Here is a 21,529-nt window from a genome sequence, read left to right as displayed (position 1 = left end):
ACTGTAAATCCCTCCCAGATCCTCAGCCCTGGCTCTGGAATCTCACTCGAAAAACGAATCTGTCACAGCACCGAAGGTGTGGGAATAGCTGCATTCTGGTACAGGAGTAGAAATAGTTTCACTTTTCAGTGCATTTCTGTTTAATCGAGTATTCTTGCTTATTTGATGAACTTGAGGTTTTGCTTTCATGAACAGGTAATAGCAGCCTGTAATAAAGGTCTCTCTCAGAAGATGCTGAAGGGGTTAAGCCTATGACAAACATCACTAAAAATACCAACCAGGATCTGGAATTTTTTTGCTGTTGCTTTCTTCTGACTTTTTCCATCCCTCTTAGAGAAAGCAGCTGTCTTTGGGATTCACTCCCAAATCAAGCTGACTTTGTAAGCACTTTCATTATTGATTTTCATTGCACAATTAATCATAATTTTCAATGCTTCAAAAAGGCTTAGACACTCATACGAATAAAAATAAAGCATCAGCATTTAGACTAAATAGGAGAAAAAACCATGAGGGCAATCAATCCACACGCCTCAGGGTACAGTCTGATCACCAGATGGACTTAGAAGGAAATGTCCCCCCACAGAGTAGTAAAGCATAATTAGGTGTATGATGAGGATTTTACACCTTCTTGTAAATCATCTACCCTAGCTAGAAATCATCTGTTCTAGCCTTGGAAAGGGGACAGCAAGCAGGTTGGCTGGCTGCTATGCTCTTGTAGAGATAAGGTTGTCTCTATTTCCTCCAGAACTGGGACCAAACCAAAACCCCAACCTGACATCACTCATCCTTCTAAGTGCAGCTTAATTCTGTCATTAGCCTAATCACAGACTTCAGGCCTTGGTGTCCACTGCTGTCTAAATGAGCAGCAGCTTTGATCTGGCTTCTGCTTGGAAAATAGGACCCTTGGAAAATAGGTCTCTGTCAGCTGGCTGCAAAAAGCACAGGAGCAGCATTGGTCCTACAGCAAGTACCATTGACTGCTGCTTTCAGCTTGATGAAGAAATGGATCCTGGTGCCTCCAATCCTGCAAACCCGTATGCTGAGTTCCTCAGAGTCAGCTCTCTGTCTTCTCCCACTTCTGGCAGCCTCCTTCACCATATGAAGAACAGACTTGTCAAGAATTTGGGAGCATTTTCCTTCAGGCTGCTCAGCCACTCAAGCCCAAGCAGCAGAGATTAGCACCACTGAATGCCTAATTCTCATTGCCTGCTGTGTGGTGAGACACTTTGGAGTTAAAATTTACCCACAAACCTAAGAAGCTGTTCATTAAGCAGGACATGAATCAGAAGAGCACTGTGTAATGGTAAGGTGGCATCTGTGGACTTCGTACAGCTTAATGTGAGAAAACTGTGAATTAGGGGCAAGCTCACATCATAATGCTCTCAATTTTTTTGTAAGTGTCAATCAGTGCTTGTGGGTGGTTCTCTTCTGCCACCAGGAAAAATGTGTTATTCCCCTGGCAATTCCTTTGCTGCTCTGAAAGTAACACACAGCTCTTAGTTCTCACCAAGTAAAATGACTATATTTATAAAGGACTGTTTTTCATTGCATCTTATTTACTTTTTGTGCCCTGATAACTTTTCAAACTGCTTTATGGGAAACCTAATTTGTTCCCAGATTGCAAACTACTATTACTATTCCAGATCCATGATAAATTGTTCAAAGCTGAGAAAGGCCAGAATTCACACAGGCCATCTGCTCACTGGTGTTACTACACTATGTCTGAAATTTGTGAAAAGTGCAGAATGCTACATTACCAATCCCACCTAGACACACTGAACTCTGGGCATTTGTTAAGGATCTAAGGAAATACAGCAATGAATATCTGTAAATGCACAAAGCAGAGAGAGGGCCCCACACATGCCCTCTGGAAATCTCCTAGCAGGTGCTTCATATGTGTGGTACTGCTTTGATTCATGCAGGCAGAAAAGCAATGTGAAAATGAAAAGCAAAACACCTTGTGTGTCCGAGAGCTGGTGAACTAGGCTTAGGAGCACCAGCCCTGCCATGCCTTCTCCTCAAGGTCTGTGTTAGCTTGGGTGTCAGTGAAACCATCCTGTGGTTAGGTAATGTGCCAGTGAAAGCTCAATCAGCCACAGCAGGGAAAACAGAGATTCCTGAGGAGGGATGCAGGCCCTGCCCACCTGTCCTACATCCACTGCCTGCTGCTCTGTCAAATCACAATTGGCATTAGGGAAACGTGGCCTCAGTGTCCCATAATGCTTCTCAGACCTACCTGGGGGGATGTTGTCCATGCAGTGATCAGATCTTGCATACCAGTCAAGTGCCTCTAGAAAATTTCAAAATTTGTAGAAACTTCCCAAATTTGTGGTTGGAGCCAAATTCTGGGGCAGTGATCGTTGTCTCTGCAGTGTGCATTCACTTGCACAGACTGATGGTGGTGGGGACCACACCAGCTGAGAGGGGTGAATGAAAGAGGGCAGGACCTTTGCTCTGTGGGCTTTCTCTTCACCAGCATCCTCAAACAGGCCCTGGCACCTTCAAACAGGTCCCAGCATTCTCCAAAAGCCCAAAGGATGGGTCCACTCTTCTAATCTCTGCCAGATGCCATGCAAGAAATGTAAGCAAGTGCAAGGAATGCAAAGAAGAAAGCAAATTTGGTTGATCCAGCCGGAGACAGGCAGAACACATCCCTGCCCCAGGGCTAATTGCATTCTGGATATGTGCACACATAACCTTTGTACATAGAGGGGGAGACAGGTGTGCATCCATTCATGTGCAACTTGGCTAAAGTGTGTTCTCTGTAGGTGGTACTTGGACACCTTCCTCAAGTGCTCAGAAGTTCTGCTTGGAGTGCTCCTGGGACTCTCTTTGATATCCTTTGTTACCAAGATAAAACTTGCCTTGCAGGTGCTCCTTGCTAAGACCCTGCCAAATAAGTCAAGGTGTCCTGGCAGAAAGACAACATGAATCACTTGTACAACTGTTGATTGGGTGGTGGTTTATAACAGCCCTTCAGGAAGCAGAGCTCATGAAGAAAGAGTTTAAACAGTACAGATACCTCCCCACTCACCCCAAACCATGCATATACTATAGCAGCTTTCTCTCTACTAACCCAGGAGAGCTGACTAGCAAAGAGTAAAAGAAAAGATTTAATAAATAAAATAGGTTGGCGCAACAGAGTCCTCAAAAATGCCAAGGAAACATGTATTTCCAGCCTCTGCTCATACCTATCAGCCATGATTGAAACATACTGCTGAGGGGCGCTTCCTCCCAGGTTAATCCATCATTTTCTAGCACAAGCAGCATCTGATTTTTATATTTGAGAATGATGTGAGGGAGAAATGCCAGAACAACAGAAATTTAGACATAGTCCAGATTTTCCCCTCCTGGTGGTTTCATGGGCTGCAAAATTGTTTCCTGAACGAAATAACAGAGGTTGGTGACATTGGCCATGTATGCAAACGATCACAGTGTCCTACAAAGATTAATTGGTTCATGAATAAAGATGAGGAGCTGAGGTGTGCAGGGAGAAATCATTTATCAATTATATGCCTTGGAAAACTGAAAGATGATACAGCCTTAATGGCTGAATGGGTTTGAAAGGGGGACTTGTAAATGGAGTTCTAATTCTGTTCTGCCACATTCATAATAAAGAACTGTTACACTAATTGCATCCTTGTGTGGCTCATGAGCAACAGCCCTCAGCTGCATCACACAGTGAGCAACAGAGATCAGAGTTTAGTTAGATTTTAGTCATCTTCTGCCTCATGTGGGAGGGGCGCTCACTGGTTACCTTTGGCCCCATCAGTAGTGATAATGCACCAAAAAAATGGCAAGGGTCTATCAGCAATTTTCATGAGATTATTTTGCATTTGAATCTGAATTTAAAGAACCAGTAAGGACAGCACAGACTTGGCTTTTATGTTCTGCTTCAGTCACACACATGCATCACACGATTACCCATCCCTGGAGGGACTCCCTGATTAACTGGAAACAAGAGGATTCTGGAGGATCAAAACCATAACAGACTATGCTAATCCCAAACAAGGAAAATGATCTGAGGGATGTGGTTGCTGATAACAGCTGACCTCTGCTCCTCCTGCCCCTTGTGCATGCTCGTTAACAGGTTCACTGTTACAAACAGACAGCGCCAGCCTAGCATGGGCTTTAGCACACACTGAAATACAGACTCAGATCTGAGAATCTTGATGAGACTTGTTATTTAAAATCTTGCTGCTGGATACTGTGCAAGCCCCAGGATCAAAGAAGAAAGTCACACTTAGGTCACGGTTGAGTATAAGGGAAATCTCATGACACTTGGGTGGCTGAAAACTATAGGAAAAGCAAAGCAACCCCTGATGAAGGGAAGAAATGATGCATCTGACTCCATTGATATCAGAAGGCTAATTAATTACTTTATTATACTATATTATTGTATACTTTATTACACCATATTGCGCTGAATCTGCACAAGCACTCAACTCCACTCAACTGCACAGAATCTCGTGACTGTCAGCCAAGAGTCCCGACACACACACATGTAGATTCAATTGGTCAATGAATCAAAACACTCACACCAGAATCCAATTACCAATTCCCTTCAGGTAAACAATCTTCCACAATGCTTTCCACTTGTGCACAAGAGGAGCAGCAATTGAGATAAGAATTGTTTTTTCTTTCTCTGAGGTTCCTCGCTGTAATTCCCAGAAAATATCCTTGGGAAGCTGTGCCTTGCTTTTCTCTGTGAAGAGAAATGCGGCCACAGAAAACCAAGGGTGACACTTAGGAGAGTCACTGGAGATTACTCAGTGGCACTGCTGCAACTGCTTGAGATCATCTTGCTGTAGCAGTTCAAGAAGTTTCTCCTTTGACTTGTTTTATCTGACAGCATTCCAGGGTCTGGTTCTCTTTCATCAAGAAGAGCAGCCTGCAGGAGCCCAGCATGATGACCAGGCACAGCCCAGCGTCCCAGTGTGTGCTGAGGGATCTTGAGCAATGATAGATACTCTGACTTAGCAGGAACACAGATGTTGGTCTCTTCTGCTGCCACCATTTTGGCTACTGACATCTTAAACCGCCACACAAAGATGTGCCAGAGGTACAGCACCCAGTCTCTGTCCAGGGGACACTGGTGTTACTACATGTGAACGTGGAGAGGGAGAGGAGAGACAGCATCCAGCCAAAAGAGTGAAGACATCTCTTTAGAACTGCCTTTAAAGTGTGATTATATTTTTAAAAGCAATATAAGAATGGCATCAGAGGGCTATATATATAACCTAATTCCCAAATGCATATTTTTCAACAAAGAAATCAAGAGAACACTTTGCTAATTATCTGCTCTGGAAACCAAGACCTGCTCATCCCTCTTTAAATGAAAGCTTGTGCATCTCCCAAAGCAACCCTAAAAGTTAACACAAACCAACACAACTGGAAATTGTCCCCCATTAGTACAAGGCCTCTGGTCATATTTGCTATGGCAACGCTTGCAAGTATCAGGTCAGCACAGCCCATGGACTACCCAGTGGAGAAGGAATAATTAATCCAAATGCAGCAAAATCTTTGAACTCTGACAGAATTTTTGACCAAGCAGCTCTTCACCAGGGAATGCTGAGTTAGCAGAAGTGAAAAGAGTTGCTGGGAATGATCAGTTTTGATGAATTTCCCAATTAGAGAAAAATAGATTTGTTCAAGAAAGGAGGATTTCAGATCTCCTCAAATTCAACAAAAACCTCACCTTGAAGCAGTTTCTAAATTGAGTCTTATTTCCTCCAGGTTTTAAAAACAGTCTGTGGAAATGCAAGTTAATTTTCAATAAAATAATTAAAATGCCTTTAAAAAATCAAGCAGCAGTTCAAACTCTCAAAAGTAAATGTTTTTATTAAATCAGTTGTTTTGACAGTTGCCCTTCACATTGTTTCTAAGACTGCATTTTTTCTTCCCAGATAATCTGAAAAATACTTCCCAGGTTCTCAGAAGTCCTTGAAGGTTATTAAAAGATTTACTGCTTCAGGTAGAGTTTCATCAAACACCATTTTTCTTCTTTTTTTTTGTAGGAAGTATTTCCTTTGCATTCCAGAAACCAAAATGCAAGTAGGAAATCAGTAACTTTCAAACACCATGTGAACAGTCTCTTTCCAGTAAGCTGGAGAATTTCCTGGAAAAGCCACCAACACAAAAAAAATCTTACAACTACTGTTTGTCTAAAACTTTCTTCTTGGGTAGACAATAGAAGGTATTCCCTTTTCCCACTTAATTAACACCCTAAGGCATGTAGAGAAATGATCCTTTCCTTTTCTTCAGTAAGAGCAACCAACTCCATCAGCTTTTCAATCTCTTCTGTTAAACCTAGCTCAGCAGATCAATTTTTTCATCATATCTGTACATGGAACAATTCCATGAAAGAGCATGTCTGGATGAGCAAGTTTTCTCTCCTGTATTTTATTTTTATTTGACAGCTTCCTTTTGCCTGTGTGAGGACAGAGCATCTGAACCACTGGTTTAAAAATCAACTCTTCTGGCAGAGTGTTGCCCTTGCTGGGAATGGCCTCTGTACCTTACCAGAACTTCCTGTTTGTTTGAACATCTAAAAAGATAAAATAAGAACTAAAAAGTCTAGGTAAGGCATCAGTGATTTCACTTCCCATGAGCCTTTCTTTGCCTTTCCTCTTGGTGTCTGGTTTGTGCTCAATTCCAGTTTGGGGATTTTCAGTGTTGATGCATTTTCACAGAGACATTATCCCCAGTGTACCCACTGGGGAGTGTGATTCACCTCTGTTGACTTCAGTCACCTATAACTCAGCTGTCTGGCTTCTTAAGACAGGGCTGCCCTTCTAAAACAATCAAAACAACAACAACAAAAAAATCAAATCCAGGACTGTGTTTGACTTCCAAAGGCCTGGCTGCCTGCTTGGGTGGAGAATCGGCTCTGATCCAGACCACTCCAGAGCTGTTCTAGAGGATGTTCATGGATGCAATCCAGTTTGCATTACCTAAGATTAGCTCCAGGGCTTGTTCCCAGGCATTTTTTACCCAGAGTATAGCTATAACTCCAAGCTACACCTAGAGCATCAAATAATTTCGTTCCCCCATTCACATCCAGGTCTTGGCTCCCTAGTGTCCCTATTACAAACATATTGATTCACTCCTCAGTCCTCTTCTGGAATGAATTCCCTCTGGAAGAGGACTTGAACCATGATAATTAGCTGTATCTTATCCAAGTTTGGATTTGCTGTTCAAGCATGGAACAAAGGTGGAGATCATCTATTCTGGACATACCAAATTCACACAGCTTTTCAGCCTGTCCTGTACGGATACCTGTGGATAGAGATATGAGGGGCAAATCTTGGGGCCATGCAAAAATTAATAATAACGAGATGAAGAGTCACTTGTACTTTTTCTTGAAAAGTAACCCTTATGACATCCATAAGGAAAATACATGGATGTCAAAGCACCAAAAAAACATGTCTCACTTGCTCCTTGTTTTCTCTGCTAGCAAATGCCAGGAAAAGGAGGTTTCTTGTTCAGAATTTTTCTGTTTGGACTTAACCTAATTCCCACTGCTTTGAAACAGATTCATGCTTGGCTGTGATGCCTTATAAGAGAGATGGATTCACAGCACGCTGCTGGACCTCCACAATTAGAGGATCACAAAAGCTTTGTGCTTGCTGTTCTTTCTTATGTCTGTAGTTTGTAGCTGCAATAGAATAAAAGGCTGAAATGACAAAGTGATTTGTCAATATGAAAATGTTCAAAATGTATTTTATCCTCTCGTACATGGACAACATCAATATGAGCAGGACCTCCCCAGAGAGCTCTGTCATATTGACTTAGCCACCGGGAGCTTGGGGTTGAAGTGAGAAGCAATATTAAATTTTAACTACTCTTTAAATAACATTTTAAAAATCAATAATGTGGGTCCTGAACCCTTGTCTTTCCTATTGCATTTGGTTTTGTTGTGAATGCCATGAAGATGAAGCTTTACCTGTTCTTTTTTACCTTCTTTATCTTAGCTCCAGAAAAGCATGCCTTCACTATTCCAAGGTAAAGATCTACTGATGCTGCTGGGTGTTCTAGTGTGTGGTGGGTGGGACAGGGAAAGTATTGATGAAAAATAATTCTGAGTTGCATGAGAAAACATTTGTCAAAGGCTGACATATATTTATTGCCCTTGTAATTGGATACGTGGTTCAATTTAACATAAAGATGGTGGGGGAAATGAAATTATTTTAAGTCTTCTTTGCATCCATAAATCCTGTGTTTTTAATCATATTAAGACTACTCTTTTTGGTCTAAGTGCAAATCAATTCTGTTCATTCAGTACTTTTGAATGCCAATAAAGGGCATTTGGAAACTTAATGGGAAAAATAATTTGCTTCATTTGCCTTAAAACAAGATCTTAAATGAATTACTTCTTGAGGTAGAAAGAGAAACCATTTCAGAAAGTGCTAACAATCTGTTTTCTTTCCAAAGCAGCTTTTATGATGGTTTTTCCAGGCATAAATCATTTTTGAATAACCATTTGGTATTTGTACAATGTTTCAGAAGCAGCTTTATTGCTACCTATTGATAAACTTCAGAAATGCCCTGAAACCAAATGCTTTCTTAAAACATGAGAACATATGTCAGAGATGAAGACAGGCAAAGTGCTTTTATTTTCTGCATGTACCACTGGTTTAAAACCTGAAATGTTTTAATAAGTAGAACTAAGAGGATAAGGTCCTCATGTGGTGATTTTAAGCAAAGCTGAACAACCTAGGATTAAATACAACCTGCTTCCAGAACTAAAATATCTACACAAATAAAATGTGAATTATTTCTCGTATCCCTTCTGTGATTTTGCACCACTCTGCAGACCTGTGAGAGGTGAACACCATTGAGTTTATGCCTTAAAAAGAGGATCTTTCCTCTCCTTTTGTGTTGCAATAATATTTTGTTGTGGATTGCAATGGAGGTGGGAGGGTTAAAGTAGGGGGGAAACAAATATGGGTTTAGGTGAATTCAGTGGAACAATATTGCTCTGTGGTACTTGAAGATTTATTTACTTCATGTTTAAATAGAACACTGAATATCTGACTCTTAAAGAAGAATATGTTGTTTCCCACTGCAAAGCAGGAGCCTAATCCTCCCAGCCCCAGTTATGAAAATGGCTAAAAGAATGAGATTCATCTGACTGGACGGAATTTTTACACAGCTTTGTGTAGGAACAAGTGCCCTTCACCTTTCTGTACAGGTAGTGGGGAAAAATATGTGTATTTAGAAGGCAATTCATTTCAGGTTAGCACACACCTGAAATTAATTACCTTCTAAACACACATATTTAAAATTAGCTCACATCTAAATTAGCTCAGGTTAACTCAACCCCTAAAGTGCCTGTTGCTTTATTAAGATAGTGCCTAGCTGAGATGAAGATATATCAAACCCATCTAAGATTAACTGAAATGTAACTTACTCACTTACAGGGTAAGATCTGAGTAAGGTAGTGTGAGGATAGTAGCTGGACTTCTACCAAGAGGTAAAAGGGAAAGGAAAAAGATATGGGAAACAGGGACAGAGCCCAGTGGGTCTCTGGCAGAACACTGGAAGAAGGAATGAGAAGGCTCTTTTCAAGAACAAACTGAAAGCAATCAGGGAAGGGGGCATGAGAACAGAAAGAAAAGAGGTCCAGCTGTACAGGGGCAGCAGGCAGGACAAGGAAACTGGGGGTAGAGGGCTGATTCTGAGCTTGGTATAAGGGTAATAATTAAAGCTTTTGTCTGGGTGTTTTCTACAAAGAATGGGAAAGAAGACAGATGAAGGAGGGTACAATGCTGAATCAAAGCAGGGGAACTGAGAAGGGCAACTACAGTTTTGGCAGTTAATACTTGCCACTCTGAAGTGCAGGGGCAGAATTTTGATCAGATTTTCAGCATATTCAGGTCTTATCACAGGAGCTAGGGAGGAATTGTAACACCTGTTCAGTACTTACCACACTCAGATGAAATATTTGTGCAACAAACGGTGGGGTACAAGTACACATCAGCTTCCCCATTATGGTGCTCTCAGGATATGGGAATAATGCAATGAAACCAGATGCAGCAGGCTTTTTCTAGGCTCCTGTGTGAAAAGACTCCCTCAGCTATGAGAAGACATTCATTTTTAAAGTAGCCTCAAACACACACTTCAGAGTGCACTAAAGAAATAGGCAAGCTGCCCACCTTGCCTATCCCTGATTGTTTTTTGATGTTCTGTCAAATGATGGTGGAGGCAAAAATAAGGTTGTCATGTTGTTGGTTCTGCATGAGAAACAACAGTGATTGCTTGGAGCCTGGCTAGAAGTAAAGATGAATCACCTGGTTGCCAGATGCTGTCAGGTTTCTGCTTGAAATCAGTCACAGCAACAAGCTGTGACAATCATGTTATGCTGCTTGAAAACCCTAGTTTTGAGAGCCCTGACTGTTTTCTTTTCAGGACAGTCTTTGCAGACAGGGCTGGCAGGGACTTTGATTGTGCCTGGTTTATACAGTGCCACCAGTTCCACGTGATTAGATGTGGCTCAGAGCCACCCCAGCCCAGGAAATGGAAAGAGGGGTCTGACATTCCCCTGAGTCTCCTTCTTCTACACACACAAATTACTTTAATTATCTATCCAGTGCAATTTCTAAACTACATGACTTGCAGGACACTGATGATCAGGACTCCGTGCAGAATGCTGGTTTTTTTTCTTTCCAGAAAGTGAATTTCACTTCTGTCATTGACAGTGGCATCAGGCATGGAGTAGCTGGGAAGCACCATGTCATGTACAGCATGTCCAGACCATGGTTTTCAAATAGAAAGGGAATACAAGTTACTGGGCAAAAATGGGGAGGACAGTGGTGCAGACCATTTGAAAAAATACCAGCAGAGGGACACAAATGAGGAGACTAGAAAAACTTCAATGAAGTAGGAGTGCACATCTACAAAACATCATGTTTGGCTTTTGCCAAACCTGTGAGGGCTTTTGGCAGACTGGGAGGGCTGATGTCTCTGCTGAATGGTGGCTGAGAAACTCAGAGGACAACAGGAGAGCCATTTTCCTGTTCTCAGCTAGTTTTCAACTGCTGCTGCTGCACTGTGGGTTAGCTGGGGCTTGTGGCTGTGGTGCTGGTGCCAGCTCCCAGAAACAATCTCAGTGTTCAGCAGTAAATATTGGCTACCAAAGCCCTGCACCATCTCTTTCATGGATTTTACTGATTGGTAGAAGCAGAAGCTGGAACCAGATTCAGCATCTTCACTACCAGAGTGTCTTTGGGTTCATGGCACCCAAGCCAGGGAAGATGAGAGAGGCCAAGCCTGCTTCTTCCCTTTTGCATGAACTGGAGCTGTTCCAAGAACCTGTGCATTACCTAAATACCCTTGTTTTTCAGGGATGAAGTTTTGTGGGCTCTTCCACAAACTGATGAACAAGTTGAAGCTCTTCAGGATTTACTGAACACCACTGAGGTAAACACATTATTCTGTCTCTCTGAGCTCCAGGCCAAATTTCCCCCTAAGTGCCCTAATACTGCTTCTCCCTCACAAGAAAGATCTAGCCTACTTCCATTAATTTGTTCTAATTCATCAGCTCAGGAAATGCTTGGTTTTAATCTCCTACTACCTTCTGATTTACATGTGTTTACATAATGTTTCAGTAATTAATTATATAGGAGCTCATATTTCTCCAATTGATTTTGTGTATTAAGGCACTGCAAAAACTGGGAAAACACCAACACACAGTAAGTAGAAATACATTTGCTAGGGAACCTCAGCTCTTTTGACAAGTGTGATCATGACCTTTGTATGGCTTGCACACCTCTGAAGACCAGGACTGGATTTTTGTGGTATTTTTTTAAAGGTAGCATCTAGAAGATAAAAATATCTTAAATAATATTTTTGTATTATTATTACTTCTATCTTTCATTAGGTAAAGGAGTATTTAATTAAACTGAGACATCTCTTTTCTCATTCAATCACACACTCCCAGTTTGAAGTCAACACTGCAACAAAGGTGTAACCATTTCTTCAATCAACATAATTTACAGGATGATTGAGAATGGGTTTCATATGACTAAGAGATTTTAAAGGTGTCCATGCCCAGTCTTTCTCTGTCTTTCTTGGCTCCTATTTATTTTATGCCCACCCCAAAATCCTTCTGCCATCCCTACTAGCATCTTCTAATCCTTCCCTGAAGTTCTCAGAAATGTTTAGATAACCTTGCTCTTTTCCACCTTCACAAGTCAAGTCACATATACATCTGTTTTTCTGTACCAATATAAACCTCCGCTCCTCCATCTTTTATTTACTACTGTGATTCTTCACTTTCTTGTACAAGGAGCCCCAAGAAGTCAGGAAGGAAAAGTGCAATACATTCAATGCAGAGAGGGCTTGTGGTGTTTTCTCCCAAGTCATTTATGGGAATATGCAAACCAAATATTTCTCATGAGTTATAAACCAGAAAATTTGTTTCCATTACTATAAATTGAGGAAGATATATAAAAAAAAAACAGAATGGGGAAGAGGAAGGGTAGACACAAACAGTACCTCCCAACCAATTTTAATGATTACGATTTATTGTTCAAACAATATTCCTTGTGCAACTGAACCATAAAGGAAAAAAATAAACCCTATTGTCTGGTGGCTTCATGCTGTGTGATGCCCTAAAAATGCATCCAGAAATTATGCTGAGTTTTTTCACACTTTAAATTTATGCCTAACTTACTGCTAACTGTCACACCCAGATCTTTCTGTATTATTGGTTCTGAAGTTTCAGTCTTTTATTGAATATGCTGGCTTCTGATTTTATTATTGTAAAACATTTAATTTTACAAAGAACAATCTCATTTTCTTACTTTTCTCCAATTTCTAATCTCTGTATTGCTTCTTCAACTTGACTTATATTCAAACCCCTTCTGGCACTTATTTCCTCCCTGATCAAAGTCATCAGAGAATACAATAACTACAAAGACTGGTCTGATCTTCATTAATTCTCCAAATACCCTCAGGGAAAATAACTCTCAGCAGACTTGAAAACATGTAATATAATAACCAGCTAAATACATCTATTATACTAGAAATACTATCTCAGAAAATGTTATGTTCTTGCCTTTGTTCTTGATTTATGAATTTCTGTGCAGAAGTCATTATAAACCTTTCTTAAATACACACATTTCACTTCCAGAAGTAGCAGAATGCCATATATCACAAGGAACATTAAACTGCTTGTTACAAGGAGTCTCTTAAATTGAAAACATATGCTTTGATTGTTTTCAAAATGCTTATTAAATGTTAGTAAGGATATTTTTTCTTTCCTAGGTAAAAAAAAAATAAAATGTTTTTGGAAACTTTGTAGGTCATTCTCTGGCAACCTGTTGTGGTTGAAAACATCCAGAAGGACAGAGAAGTCCATTTCTATGTCAGGGCATCCAGCATAAATAGCATAAAAGCTCAGTTAAGGCAACTGACCATCCAACACAAGTATGTATTTTTTATTTGTTGTCATGAATGATTCTGTAAAGTTGTTTGTCATTTATTTAACAGGAGGTTGTGCTCTTCCTTTGTTATTCAGAGTCTTGATGGGAGATGTTCAAGGAATTATTGAAAAGCAGACTGTCAATGACACAGTCAATGCTCGCGGATCTTCCTCATACTACGAAAACTACCATTCAATGAAAGAAGTAAGCTGTTCTTGTTGTGAACATCTGTAGATGCAAAGGGTGAAATTTGTCTCATGGTTGAGAATGGATATAAAAGGAAAGAAATCATCAGCAGTTAATAATTACCATTGTATTGCACAACAAGAGTTCTATTTATTGTAATGCCTTAATAGAGATAGAAAGAAGCACCAGACAAAATCTCTCATATGTGTATTGCCTCAAACTTTCACTCAAAGGCAGTAAATAGAGAAGAAAAATGAAGTCACAAAACAAACATATAAATATTTAAAACATGAAATCAATAACAATTTAAACAAACAGAACTAAACAGGAATTTCAGAGCTACATTCAGACTGTGTTGTGACTGCATCTTACTGTTGGTTTTAACAAAAATTAGAGTCAGGCATATGGTAGATGGGTTGAATTATTAGTTTTTCTTTCCCATCAGATAAAAATTTTGGGAGGTAGAATGAATTTAAGTCTAGACTACTTTCAGGGATGAAGCAAAACAATAAAGAGAAGATCCACTTACTAACTTCACCCTTGCAGATATATCGTTGGATGGAGGCAGTAGTGGAAGTCCATTCTGATCTCCTCCAGAAAATATATATTGGATCATCCTATGAAAAGCGACCTCTTTATGTTCTGAAGGTACACCTGTGACTTACTGCAAAAACTTTCCAAGTACTACTGTAAGCAAATAGTGGGGTTTTAGGACAGGACATTTCCTTAAATCTATATCTACATTCTTAATTTTTGTGATTTTCAAAGTCCTAAGTTGTTTTAATAAGATGCGTAACTGTTGCAAACGCATTTGACCAGATTAGGTTCCTTTCTGGGTCACAAGGAAGTTACCACATCTAGGCCATCATGCAGAGGCATGAAATACTGGATACCGTCCTCTGTTGATGTTGAAGCCAATCTAGTTTGTTGCCCTGCACAGCTGATGGCAGACTCACCTGACCTCAGCTCTTGCTGAGGTCTTGGTGCCTGTGTTGGGATTTTGCCAGCAGCCTGAATGGCTCTGACTGTACGCAAATGTACCCTGGCCCAGGGTCAGTCTGAGCTCTCCTTGCAAGATAGATGCTTCTTCTTCCATCTTGGTTACAGTTTCACTTCTTCTTTTAAGTGGTACCCTTTCCAGTGGTGACATTTGAATGCAATGTCTCTTTTGTCAGATTTCCAAAAGCAAGGAAAAATCAAAAAATGCCATATGGATTGACTGTGGTATCCATGCTAGAGAATGGATTTCTCCTGCTTTTTGCCTGTGGTTCATAGGTCATGTGAGTACATAATCACATCTGATTACTGTTTTCAAAGGAAAGCAAAAAATCTTGATGCCATTTACCTTTGTCCAATTGCATTCTAGGATCCATAAAGCCTTAATCCATTTACTCCAACACATGATATTTATGTTTAAGCTGCAAGCATAGCAGTGTGTGTGTGTGTGTGTGTGTGTGTGTGTGTGTGTGTGTGTGCGTGCCAGTAGATAAGGGTATGTGTGTGAGAGAGAAACAGAAAGTCATTGGGAGTATAAGCAAAGGAGCTCAAATGTATCATCAAGCAAGAAAGAAACCTCAAAGTATGTGCAGCAAATTCAGCAGAGACATTTATTGTTTGAGCGGTCAGGGATGGAGAGGGCATACCAGGAAAAGCATGTGTTTGGTAATCTGCTAGGGCCATGTCTGAGCGGCCATGTGGATTGCAGGAGTGCTCTTGGCTCTAAGTCACGCAGCACGTGGTGACTTGTGTCCATAGTACTGCAACTGGTACTGCCTGGAGCAGTCAGAAGACACACAGGGTGAGCTCAAGCTGTCCTACAACCCTTGGTTCTGCTCTACATGCCATCCTAGAGCAATAGGTACCCTATGCTTGCCTGTTCCAGACATGACACAGCTCCACACCAGCAATCCACTGGCTGTGATGCATCACCTACTCCTGTGTCTGCTCCTACTGCTCCTCCTGACTCCATGTTTTTCATTTGTGCTCCTGCTTTTTTTCTGTATCTGCAGAGAATAAGGCCAAATAAGCCACCTTCTTCTTCAGGTACTATCCCTGCTAGTGACACCCTCATGTCAGACCTCCAGAAGATGACCAACAACATCCAGCTGTAGTACCAGTTCATGGAAACTAGAAAATCACTGATGGGTTGAGCCTGTAGATTAAACACTGATGGTACTGGCTTAGATCAACCAGTCTTGATGTGTGGCCACAGACAAATAGCCACATCTATCTTTAGTATATTTATTATCTCCACTGCTCAGGAGAGGGAACAAAGGTGCACCAAAAGAAAAAACATCCACAGTTTACAAGTGGATTTCAAAATACATTGCCTTGGTCTTTTTGAGTGTAAGGCATCTCTACTCAACTCCTTATGCTGAGCTGACCCAGTCCCTGATATGGACCAGGAAAAGGCTCCTGAGGCCTTTCTGGCCCAGACAAGGTTGCCCATTTTGCTCAGTTAATGTTCTGAGGTATTATTTATTATTACTTTTTCACAAAAGCAAAGTTCACAGTAAAAATAAACTAGATGACACTGAGACTTCACTGTCACCAGTACTGTAGTCAGAGGAACAACATAGATGAGTCCTTGAAACGTGAATTATGATTTCGCCATGATGGAGCTAAATAATGTGGATGATAATGATAACAATAAGAACAATAAAAATATAATATATTTATTCATTTTTATCAATCACAACTATAAAATCTCAATGCCTAAGATATTTGAAAGGATATTGCAGGAGCTAGGGACAAATACAGCTGAATGTACCTTGTGACCTACTGATAATCCCAGCTTGCAAGGTTCCACTGGATATAAATGCATTTGCCCTTTCCATGCTGCTCCAAATAATTACCAGCTGTGCTGTCATTTTGCCAGCGACATGTCCCTGCAGCATTTTTCAGAGGTAACAAGCTGAACATTTAGGTTCTCCATTCCTTTGATCTAATTTACATGGTTTAAATTCAAATTTTGTTTCTGTATCTCTTCATGAAGCAATGTTTTAAAATCTGACATTAATACACATCTGCACACAAGCACTAAAATCATCAGCTCTCCCTAGCAAATCCTAGGCATTCTTTATAATAGGTCCACTTTTTATAATTTAATTTTGTCGTTAAGATTGTAGAAAGATTGACATTTCTCATTTAGTCAAAGGAGGCCCATTGCCTGAGGATAACTAGGAAGGATTTAAAATGAAAAAAGGTGATCTAAGTAAGGCATGAAGAAAAAACAAGGATGATGACGGACTTAGTCTATTCTATTAGTAACAAACCCACTCATCTAGATTAAAATTTATTTCTTTGTCATGGACCAACAACCAGATTCAGTATCACTAAAGCCTTCAAAATAAGCTGTGAGGCAAAATTAGCAATGTACATCATACTGACTCTTGTCACATAGTTGCATTAAACTCACAATGCAACCAGAATAAATAATGTTATGTATGGCAGCCATTTGAAATATTACTTGTTATTTTGGAGCTTGCTATATTTTGGGCAGGAGGGAAGGTTTCTATTACTTACACAGGCAGCAAAAGCTCAAACCTTCCTATTAATAGGCTTCATTTCTGTCTCATGACCACCCACTAACACTAAAGAACTGCAGTGTCTCTGACTGACTGTATCAATTTTTCCCGGTGGCACTTCTGAGCAGAGAGCTACTTTGCTATTTAACCATTATATGATGAGCCTTATCAGACTCAGGTAGACTGCTCTGATAATTGCACAATTATTTTACACATGCCACCAGGTACCTTTGCAGGACGGTAAGAAAAATAACAATTACAAATGCTTTAATATATTTCCCCTGTGCTTTATAGGCAATCCATGTGCGTGAGAGAGATCGGACCATGACAACACTTCTGGAGCACTTCGATTTCTACGTCATGCCTGTGATAAATGTGGATGGCTATGAGTACACGTGGAGCCACCCCTCTGTATGTAGATCTTTTCTGAAAGGTTGTTCAAGGTACAGATTTGCTATTTATGGGAATTATCATTGAGCATGGTTAGGGCATAGTATCATCCTGAAACTGCACACCCGAAACTCTTATTCTGTGCTTGGAATTTCTGCATCTTTCCCCACTGAAAGTTGGATTTGTGCTCATAAACTCATATACCTGGCCAAATGGTGTGTCTTCTGCCCTCCTTCCACAGTCCAAATTCCACTGAAATCAGAATGTGATCACTTCTGATCCTACCCAACTGGGTGATTTCCCTTTATCACCCAGCCTTGCTGGCAAGCAGACTGGTTTTAGAATCTTCCTTGGTCTTCACTAGCACAGGACCATAGAGGCACACGTGGGAAGTCACATTTAACTAATCAGTGAGGTGGTGCATTGACTTTTCCAGCATTTTTCCCTGAACATGGCTGGTGTGTCCCTTTCCACAGAATCGGCTGTGGAGGAAAAGCCGCTCCTCGCATGGTAACAGCAAGTGCATCGGTACTGACATGAACAGGAATTTTGATGCACACTGGTGTGGTAGGACATAATTTTCTTCCTATTGTAACCCTGCCTCACTTTTGGCCATTACAATTTTTGATTTTGAAAACATTTTCATCTACTGTTCCATGAAGCTAGTACAAAGATAAATGCAGCTGAATATCTATTATGAACTGGTGACAACTTTGCCAGCTTTAGATAATTCTTTCTGGGACTCAGGATTTTTAATCCCTGGAATTACCTCTTCCCAGCACAAGAAAGCCCCCTGCTTTGCACCATGACACACCTTGGGGAGGCTGTTGGTGGGAAGAAAGGAAAAGGGAAGAGGTAGCCCTTGTCATGTCACCCAAGGCCTGTTGCACTATCCATCTGCTCCACTGTGGTGTACAAACTGATCAGCTCAGTCATACTTCCAAAATGCCTAGTTGACCACGATTTTTTGGCCCTTTGTGATTCTTATGAAGACTATATAATGTTTAATTACTGTGGGCACTTTAGTACGTGACAAGTTTTTTTAGTCTGCAGAATAGCTGCCTTAAAATGTTACCCTATAGATCAGATCTGACTTCACTCAGGGCTGACACTAAAGTCCTATAATGGATTTCAGTGATTGTAGGCCATTGCTAAACCATCCATGGCTGTTATATCAAGAAAAATACACATTTTTCCCCTAAAGATCCTGAGTGCTTCCAGAAAGTTATTTGGTCTTATTCTGAAGACAGAAGTGGTGAATCCTATTTGTCTTCTTGATAATTTGTTTTGGCATCAATTTTTCTTAAAAATTTTCATTTTGATTTGTTTCTTCACCTTCCCATTGGGAGTTTGTTTTCCCACAAGATTAAATAATCATGTAGAATTGCCTTTTTCCTGTAGTACTTCTAGATTTTAAGATGTGATCTCACAATCATGTGATCATTTTAAATGAAGCATATTCATCCTCTCCTCTAAGACTTCTTATCCAGTCATTGAATACTTTTTTACATCTTCTCCTTGATTGTTTGTAAGAGCACAATAGGTGAGAAGTCCTGGAAGGCTTGCAGAGATATCTACAGGCATGCGAGTTCTTTTCATAGCATGGTGGAATCCATGATTTCTTGTGTATTAGCGCCATACTCTGCTCTTTCATTTCATACTCTTGCATTGTTCATGAAAAGAAATGCAGAAGGGAAGAAGTAAAGGAGTAAAACTGTGCACTTTTTTTTTTGTGGTTAAAGGTCCAGGAGCATCTCACTTTGAATGCCAGGAGATATACTGTGGACCCTACCCAGAGTCTGAGCCTGAAGTGAAAGCAGAGGCTCGCTTTGTCAGAGACCACAAGGACACCATTAAAGCCTATATCACCATGCACTCCTACTCCCAGTTGGTGCTGTTTCCATATTCTTACACTATGAACAAAAGCAAGGACCATGAGGAGCTGGTAAGTCTTCCTACCTCCTGAAGTTTCACACTTATTCCAGACCTATTCATCCAGCTTGGTCAGTCTTGTAATGAGGGAGTCACTGTGCTGTGAGGATCAAGAATTAGGAAATGACATTTTTCTTGATGTTCTTAACAAATGTAAAAAGTCTGGGCTGGTTTAGTAGTGTGCAAGTCAGCAAGCTGCTTCTGAAGGCTACAGAAAAATGAAAATATTTATTCCAGATTGATTATACATCAACAACACCTAAGATGTTGAAGCTGATGCTAGAAGACCAGAGTCCTGTTGTTCTGGACATCTTGAAAAGATATATATGTACAAATTCTTCATTATGTTTTATGGTTTATATAAACTCTGAAATTAATTGGGTGTGTGACTCTCAAAAACACCCTTTACATACCTAAGCAATGAGGTATTCTGGTGGACACATGCTACTTTTATTAAGGCTTTTGTTTAAGGGATACTTATATAAAATTGTCTTAGTGGTAGGATGAAAAACATATCCTGCATATGTAGAATTTACTTTCTTGAGCCACCAAATGACACAGCACAAACTCCCACTGAAAACGGTGGAGGTCAAAACAGAACAGTTATTCTCTCCCCGTAAAGCAGAGAGAGATGCACTGGTTCTGGGCATTTCAGTCTTCTTCATGGCTTAACAGTAGGGTTCTCTAAATTAAAATATTTTCCTGCCATATTTGTCAATATTACTTAAATAGAGAGCAACTTAAGTACTGTGGCAGAAAAGAAAAAATATGAGATGAATGAGAACAAATGGTTTGACAGCAGTTTACTGCCAAAAGTGGGGATAAGGTCCCATCTATACTTTTTATCTGTCTACAGCAGAAATGCAATCTGGAGCATGGGCATATGCTGAAAACTTTTACCACATTCAGTGGACTTTCTAGAACTTTTTATATGATTATTTAAGTAGTGTGAAATCCTGAGCACACTGTAAGTAAATTCTAACTGTGTACATTTTATCTATTGTCACAAAGCCTTAAAGGTAATAATGTTTTGTTTAATTTCAGGAAAGTCTGGCACAGAAAGTAGCTAAAGCTATTAAGAGGACAACTTGGAAAACTTACAGATCTGGTGCTGGTGCACAAACAATCTGTAAGTATGACTTTATGGCAATGAAAGGCATGACAATATATCCCTGCTAGGATCAGAAGACAGCTTTTGAACAGAAAAAGTTCTGCTTTCAGGCAATTTTTCTGTTTTCCCTTCCTCACACAGATTTAGCTCCTGGAGGATCTGACGACTGGGCTTATGATCTTGGCATTAAATATTCTTTTACCTTTGAGCTTCGTGACACAGGAACTTACGGATTTTTGCTTCCTCCTCGAGAAATCAAGCCAACTTGCTTAGAGGCCCTTTCTGCTGTCAAAGAGATAGCTCAACATGTTCTACAAAATTTGTGATGTTGAATATAATTTATTCCAGCATGACTGCACTTAGTTACTTACAAAAATGCAATCAAAAAAAAAGCTTGCTCCCTTATTAAAATTCTGTGTACATAGGCAAAACCCCAGAATGACTGCACCCCTTGTATTTTAGAACACATCAGGTTTTTTCAGCCATACTTATATACCTATCTCTAGAATAGTAGCTCACTGCACCACAAGTATAATACAGAGTAGTGTAAGGAGGAAAAGGCAGACATGTCCCACTAGATGGTGGGAATTCCAGGTGAAAGGGTCTCTGACTGATACAGGGCACACTGGGCAGATTCCATCCATAGAAGAGATTGCCCCATTTAGGTCATTTGCGTTATTACAGGATTTGGTTACAAGAGAACAGCCCCACTCGCCATGTTCCCTGTGTGACAGGAAAGTCACAGCAAGGTGGGGACACACAAGTGGCCAAACCTCTGAGTGGCAGTGCCCAGAGGCTGCTCCACTACAGCCAGCCCAGTCCATTCACCCTGCAGCCAAGCACTGGCCTGAAGAGTCTGTAAAGTGATTTTAAACCAAAACTGGGCAGGTTTAGATTAAGAAAGTTTTTTTTTACAGGAAGGTTGGCGTGGTACTGGCACAGGTTGCCCAGAGAGG

At 40.4% G+C, this 21,529-nt stretch overlaps 1 protein-coding gene across 1 annotated transcript; it reads left to right on the top strand.

Moving 5' to 3' along the window:
* Window positions 1-7,927: 7,927 nt before the first annotated feature.
* Window positions 7,928-20,899, top strand: CPB2 (carboxypeptidase B2). Its single transcript, XM_030953726.1, has 11 exons — window positions 7,928-8,004; window positions 11,346-11,421; window positions 13,307-13,431; window positions 13,523-13,631; window positions 14,160-14,261; window positions 14,789-14,893; window positions 17,435-17,551; window positions 18,007-18,097; window positions 19,273-19,475; window positions 20,507-20,591; window positions 20,715-20,899. The coding sequence occupies exons 1-11, from the start codon at window positions 7,928-7,930 to the stop codon at window positions 20,897-20,899; spliced, it is 1,275 nt and encodes a 424-aa protein (XP_030809586.1).
* Window positions 20,900-21,529: the final 630 nt, after the last annotated feature.

Source organism: Camarhynchus parvulus, chromosome 1, assembly GCF_901933205.1.
Source record: "Camarhynchus parvulus chromosome 1, STF_HiC, whole genome shotgun sequence".
Classification (NCBI taxonomy): Eukaryota; Metazoa; Chordata; class Aves; order Passeriformes; family Thraupidae; genus Camarhynchus; species Camarhynchus parvulus.
The sequence above is the reverse complement of the archived record's forward strand: the minus strand, read 5'-3'. Positions and strand labels throughout refer to the sequence as shown.

Bases quoted from the DNA above. Each gene is read 5' to 3' on its own strand.
- CPB2 (XM_030953726.1), top strand. From the start codon at position 7,928: ATGAAGATGAAGCTTTACCTGTTCTTTTTTACCTTCTTTATCTTAGCT. The intron at 8,005-11,345 runs GTAAAGATCTAC...CTTGTTTTTCAG, and splicing joins CATGCCTTCACTATTCCAAG to GGATGAAGTTTTGTGGGCTC. The intron at 13,432-13,522 runs GTATGTATTTTT...TTTGTTATTCAG, and splicing joins CAACTGACCATCCAACACAA to AGTCTTGATGGGAGATGTTC.